Consider the following 6,813-nt stretch of genomic DNA (forward strand, 5'->3'; position numbering starts at 1 on the left):
ATTCATCACACTCAAGTATCACAGCTCTTCCTGACCTGAAACAAACCTTACATTCTTCAACCTCTGGATCCTCACCATCAGAGCTTGTATTCTCTCTCCTCTTCACATAGACATCATCACCAATTGAGAATTTAGCACATGATAGACAATCTTCTTAGAAAACACTCTTTTCTTTTTAAGCCCCAGGTTTCCCTTTTTCTCAACTCCATGGCCACTGGATTTCTACGAATTTTGTTCATTTTTCTTGTTTTTCCTTGCATTTTGGTTGGACCTTGTGTTTCTCAACACTACAAGTTCATCAGAAACTTTCCTCGACTTCCTATTTTTGGCAAAATCCTTCTTCAATTTTCCATTTTTCGTAGCAACATTTTTCCCTAAGTTCCCATCTTCCTCAATTGAATGCCCTGATTTTCCTTTTCTGTAAACCGATTGTCCACCATTTGTTCTGGACACACCATTTGCCTTTCTAGAAAATGCAGAAGCTTCTGGTTCAGCGAACAACCTCTTTCTCTTCATACATTCTGACATATCTGGAGAGATCGGAGACAACTAAAGCTCAGACGATCTTTCCCCATTGTTTTTTTGAATGCAGGATTTTTTGCTATTTTCACCATCATCAACCAAACCATTTTCCTCTTGAACAACCTCTGCCTTTCTAATACCAGTTGTTTTCCCATTTTTAGAAGGTTTGGGCGTCTCAAATGATTCGACGTAATTCACTATGTATTGTATGGCAGAATATTCTGGATTGGACACGACCTTTCTTGCAGATCTTTGAGGGGAAGGGTTTGTTGGTGTGGAAAGAAATGCTAGAATGGATGATGAAGAAATTAGGGTTTTCTGGTCTTTGGAAGTTAGGCTTTGCTGGTTTTTGGCATTTGTAGGGGTTTTGACCATGGCCATGGCCTCCTCTATTGAGAGAGAGAAGGGCTTCTTGAGGTAAAAGGTTACCGAGAGGAGAGAGAGAGAGGTGTTTGAAGAAATACGGGAGGATAGAGAGAGTTAGAGATGTAGGAAGAGAGAGAAAGAGAGAAGTTTAGGGTATATAAGTGAAGAGAGAAAAAGGATTAGGTTTAAAAAAGCATGTCTTTCTCACATTTGTTTAAGTTAAAAAATAGGTTTAAATTGGCTAATAGGTTAGAAGCTATCTTTTAAAACCTTGAGTTTATCAAAAAATGAAACCTAAAAATAAGAGCTATGGAGATTTTTTCTCAAAAAATAATTCGCAAGCTAAAAATTGATCAAAATACATCCAAAACATTTTGGAGGTATTTTGGTTAATTTTTATTTTACAAATTATTTTTTTATATTTTTATTAGATGTGCCTTAATGAGAAGAATGAACACTTAAAATTTCAAGTGATTTGGATTTGTAGAAAAAATGAAAATTCAAATACGAAATGAAGTTGTAATCATCAGACCGACCCATATTCAATCTGGGTTGTTGGATGATATTGTAGCAGTCTAGGATCCTTTCCTATATATATATATATATCATAAAAACTTATCTAATATTTTCCTTTAAGTTCCCTCTAAATTCCCATCCCACAAACCTCAATTTTAGCTTTTGTTAAGTCCATTAATTTTTCAATATTTTTTTAAACTGCCCTCAAATTTAGTGGGTAGTAACCACATTCCTCAACGGTTGACTTTTCATATCGAAGAAAGTGCTACCCCAAACATAACCTAATTTAAACCATTTAAATAAATTTGGAAGAAGTTCATATAAGATTGCAACCATATACTATAAATACGACCCCAAACATAACCTAATTTAAACCATTTAAATAAACTTGGAAGAAGTTCATATAAGATTGTAACCATATACTATAAATACTATACACCTCAAAAATTCAGTAGCAAAAAGTGTTTCAAAGTTATAAAACCTTCTAATTGATCATCTCAACCTGAAGATGTATGGATATTAAATAAGAATTTCAAATCCTAAATATAATGTATATTGTAATAAGTTATTGAGACAGTCTATTTTTAAGATTTTTATGTGTTTGTAGATCTCTTCAATCTCAATTTTTGTAATTTCATAATTAGAATTGAACATAAATTTTGAAACCTCCAACACCGGAAATACATCGTCTGAGTAACATTTGAGGTGCACCTTACTTCTACATAATAAGATACGCACTTTATACAAACCTCACCTTAAAATACTCATGTATATTATTTGGGAGTTCCATTGTTGCCCTCTATTTTGTTATACAATAAGCCCTTGATTCCTCTGATTCCACTATGTCCGTGGCTTGGATGACGTGGAGATTCCCTCTCCACCCCAATCCAATCGTTTAAAATGACAAAAGGTCTCCACAAGAGGATTCAGATAGACATCCAATGGAGGCAACGTGGATCCACCGTTGCTATCTCTCTCGTCTCCCAACCATCACCAACCCTCACCCCCGCCCCATCTCTACCTCTCCCTCTCCCTCTCCCTCTCTGCAACTACACAACCCATGTATTCTTCTGCACAAATTCCATCATCGCTCCGCCATGCTTCTCCCACTCAGAGCTTCCTCTTCCTCCTTAAGCTTCCACTTCGAGGATCTCAAGTCGTCAATTTCCCTAACCAACGACGATCTCAAGCCGACGACCCCAGACCAGCGTACATTCTCTGCCTTGGACTTCGGTAGCCTCTGGGTGGGCCTCGTCGTTGGCGTCCCGACCTACTACCTTGCTGGCAGCCTGGTGGAGCTTGGAATGGTCTGGTGGCAAGGGATCGCCACTGTGGTGCTTGCTAACGTCATCCTTATTGTTCCTCTCATCCTCACTGGCCATGCCGGCACATGCTACGGGATCTCATTCCCGGTGTTGGCACGTGCAGCCTTTGGTATCCGTGGGGCTCACCTCCCGACCTTGCTTCGTGCCCTGGTCGGGTGTGGGTGGTTCGGCATCGAGACGTGGATTGGTGGCCAGACTGTCTTCCTCCTCTTGCCTCTCTCCTTCAGGCAATCTCCCTATGCTCAAACACTCCCATGGCTAGGGACCTCTCTGCTTGAATTCGCCTGCTTCCTTACCTTTTGGGCGGCTCAGATGGGGATCATTTGGAAGGGGATGGAGGGAATCAGGGACCTTGAGAAGTACTCCGCCCCGATACTGGTATTCCTCACCGGTGCTCTCCTCTGTTGGGCATATTTCACTGCAGGTGGCTTCGGGACCATGCTCTCAACGCCGTCCAGCCTCACCACCTCCCAATTCTGGGCCCTGTTTTTCCCGTCGCTAACTGCAAACATCAGCTTCTGGGCAACTCTCGCTATCAACATCCCCGACTTCACTCGCTACGCCAAGAGCCAGGCCGACCAGGTGCTCGGCCAGGTAGCCATCCCTGTCTTCATGGGTGCCTTCACCTTCGTCGGCCTGGCTGTCACCTCATCCACCCAAGTCATCTTTGGCCATGTAATATCGAGCCCCATCGAGCTCCTAGCCCGAATCAGTGGCAACTTCGCCCCGGCCCTCATCCTCTCGATCGTGGGCATCAGCCTCGCCACCCTCACCACCAACATAGCAGCCAACGTGGTGGCTCCCGCAAATGCCCTGGTGAATCTGAGCCCCTCAATTTTTACATTCCAAAGGGGGGCTCTGCTAACTGCTCTTTTGGGCATTCTTGCCCAGCCGTGGCGGCTGCTTGCGTCGAGCGAGAGCTTCATTTATACGTGGCTCATTGGGTACTCGGCCTTGTTGGGACCGATTGGCGGCATCGTGCTTGTTGACTACTACCTCTTGAGGCACACGAATCTGGATCTCAGAGCACTCTATTCCGACGATCCCATTGGGCCTTACTGGTATGGAAGGGGCTATAATTGGGCGGCCGTGGCCGCTCTCGTTATGGGGATCTTGCCTGTGATGCCTGGATTTCTGAATAAACTAGGGATACTGAAATCCACAGCTACAGCCTTTGTGACCATATACAACAACGCTTGGTTCATTGGCTTCTCTGTTTCGGGGGTGATATACTGGCTCTTGTCGCAGTCGAGTCGCTCCAAAAGCTCCCAATCTGCGGTGGATTCACCACCGATGTTCGGGTAGCAAGACTTGGTCAGATCGCCATGTTCAAGCTGTTTCAAGAGAACACTGGATCCGTTAGTTTCTCAGTTTTTTTTACTTCTCATTACTTCAAATAAGTCCTTAAACTGAAGAAATGGCCTGATCGGACTAGTGAATCGGAATAGGTTACTCGGTGGCCGATTCAGGTTATTAACCCACCCTATCTGCCACATAATACAGGGATTGAGATTATTAATGGCAGGGCTTGAGAATTTATTGTGTTAATTCTGGAAACCGCTGTTTGTTGATAGAGAGATCCATTTGCATATCTCTCGAGTTTATTAGTGGCTACATGTAATCTGCAGGAGTGAAATATCACCACTAAAAGGAAAATCTTATTAAATTTACCTTTTGGGATCCAATGTGTTGCTCTCCAGGACTCTAAAAGTTATGAAGGAATTGAGGGTTAAACTAGGCCCGAGCCTTATTTAAGGCACGTTAACGTAACGGCTCTGGTCCTGGCCTTAGTATAAGATCTAACCGGTCCTAACCATATAAATGTATAAGTGTAATAAGAACGGACTTGCAATCAAGGCCTACAAGTATAGCCGACCGGGTTGGCTTAGGCCTGGTCCTTAGATGGCGTGCTTAAGCCTGGTCCTTGTTGGGCTCAGTATGCCGATCGATTTGATATCAACTTCGAGCCATGGATTGTATTTTTAAGCCACGATCAGACCACTTGAAATTTGGATGAATATTAAAAACTTTAGATCAATAGTGTGCTCGTTTCTTGATGTTTTTTCATGATATCTTTGTTGGATCACATTGAATATGTTGTCACAATCGCGTGGTAACAAACGCAGATCGATTTCTTGTCCAGACGAAGATTTCACAACTTTAGAGTTTTGGTTGGAATCTGGAATTCCATCGCCATAATTTTCAGTCACTTTAATGGCTTCATGTGTGAAATCCGACCATTCATCTTGTATGGGGTTCGGACCAGAGATAACCCTAAACCTTATGCACACGATGGAAGTAGTCTCGCGTCAATCCAATGTGCGAGCGCCATGATTTGACCACTCGAGTGAAGCATGTCGCTGCTGATTTTCCTGCAACTTTCTTCATGGATCAGCAATTTATCTCTAACTTTTCTCTTTGCTCGGGCATCGTCATGGGGTATATCCCATATCAAAACGCTTATCTTGATGAGACGAACACGCTAACAAAATTTGAGTGTGATCTGACTCGGGACGAGTGATATATAGATCCCGAAAGTCACTGCGCGTGGCTGCAAAAACAGTCACCTTTAATGGTGATTTGGTGAAGTGAGGGCGCACAGGAATAGTGTGCAGCCTACCCCTTTTTGGTATTTTGCCCATAACTTTGTCCTGGAGTGTCTGATTAAGCTGAAACTTGACCCATTTGGGTTTTCTATCGTGCCAAATCCAATGGTGGTAGTTTCACAGCTGTTTGATACATGAAAAATATAGTTCTAGTTATGGGGTCCGTTTCAGGGTCTTAGAGGCTGTCTGTCAAAACAATTTCTCGGTTTGCATTGCCTTAGAGATGTCGGAATGTGACGAAACTTGACAAGAAAATTTTTGGAATCCTTATGAATATCTTGACCTGTTATGGAGTCATTCTGAGACTATCCAAATTTCCACTGTCTGTCAAGCTTTATTGACCGTCTTCTCTTTTTATTCTGCATCAGGGACCCATGGTGCTGAAAAATGTCTTCAAATAGCATGCCCCATCGAATGTTGTGCTTCAAGAGAAGCAAGAAAGACAAAATTCGGAAAATTTCCTCTTGCTTTATTTCTTTTTTCTTCCTAGCCACATGACTACATGAATGCCGAGAAGATTCACATAATGCTGTAACTAGGATGCTCAGACGTTTGGATGCAATGTACAAGTCCATTCGTGGAGACTTTAGGGCAAGAAGCGACTTTGAGGGATCTTATCAAAGTTCTCACCCTCAAGGGACTATTTGCAATTCTGACAGCTGGGAATTTTTTTACAGACCTCATTGGTCAGAATCAGGCCTATCTGGTATTGGGGTGCCATGCTGAAGGAAATTTTTCCCATTTGGTCTTTGCTTTTGGATTGACAGCAAAAGAACCTTTGGTTGGCGTTGTTTGCTACTACACCAGGTTTGCTTTTAATGAACAGGATACCTTTGTGGGCCCCATCCTGTAGGGTCCAGTCAAGGGCATTTGTTGGCCTGTCCCGAAAGTTTGGGCCTATTGGCTAGGGAGGGATTTTGGCGAGGCAACCTCATGCCGAGACTTAACCATGAAGTCTCTGGCAGGTTTCACCCTGGTTTGTCAGTTTCTTGCCTTTATAACGTGTCTTTAGCATCTTAGAGTGTGTTTGTGACTTCGTGGGAATAGTGCTTTCCTCATGAAACTTGTCTTGCCTTCTAGGTGAGTCTTCTATCTTTCGAGTCCTTTTTGTAAATGAACTCAGACTGTTGAAATCTTGCTTGATGCTCATATGTTTGGATCTTGGTATTGTGACACCAGGGATTTTTCTCCTTAGAATGTGGGCTGAAGCTACCTGTTGAGGCGGGTGTTGCATCAACCTGTTTATTGGTCTAAACGTCCTTTGCGGATTTTCACTTGGACTTGGGAAGCAGCATCGTAGAGACGGAACTCTTTTACTTATGGTTTCATGACCATGCCCGTCTATCATTTTTACTCATGGCGTTCCCCTATTCAAGTTTACACCATGCCCATTATTCTTCTTTTTTTTTTGCTCGTTTTTTTTTTTTTGTATCTAGGCGTGTTTAGGGTCATGCCTTCGAGACCTGTGCGAAGCCTTT

At 42.8% G+C, this 6,813-nt stretch overlaps 1 protein-coding gene across 1 annotated transcript; it reads left to right on the forward strand.

The window, feature by feature from the left end:
- Nucleotides 1-1,999: 1,999 nt before the first annotated feature.
- Nucleotides 2,000-4,414, forward strand: NCS1 (permease, cytosine/purines, uracil, thiamine, allantoin family protein). Its single transcript, XM_006826168.4, has one exon. The coding sequence runs from the start codon at nt 2,346-2,348 to the stop codon at nt 4,032-4,034; it is 1,689 nt and encodes a 562-aa protein (XP_006826231.2). The 5' UTR covers nt 2,000-2,345; the 3' UTR covers nt 4,035-4,414.
- The last annotated feature ends 2,399 nt before the right edge of the window (nt 4,415-6,813 follow it).

This window comes from Amborella trichopoda, chromosome 4, assembly GCF_054954075.1.
Source record: "Amborella trichopoda isolate Santa Cruz 75 chromosome 4, AtrichopodaSantaCruz75HAP2 v2.0, whole genome shotgun sequence".
NCBI classification, from domain to species: Eukaryota; Viridiplantae; Streptophyta; class Magnoliopsida; order Amborellales; family Amborellaceae; genus Amborella; species Amborella trichopoda.

Coding starts and splice junctions, on each gene's coding strand:
- NCS1 (XM_006826168.4), top strand. CDS start 2,346: ATGGAGGCAACGTGGATCCACCGTTGCTATCTCTCTCGTCTCCCAACC.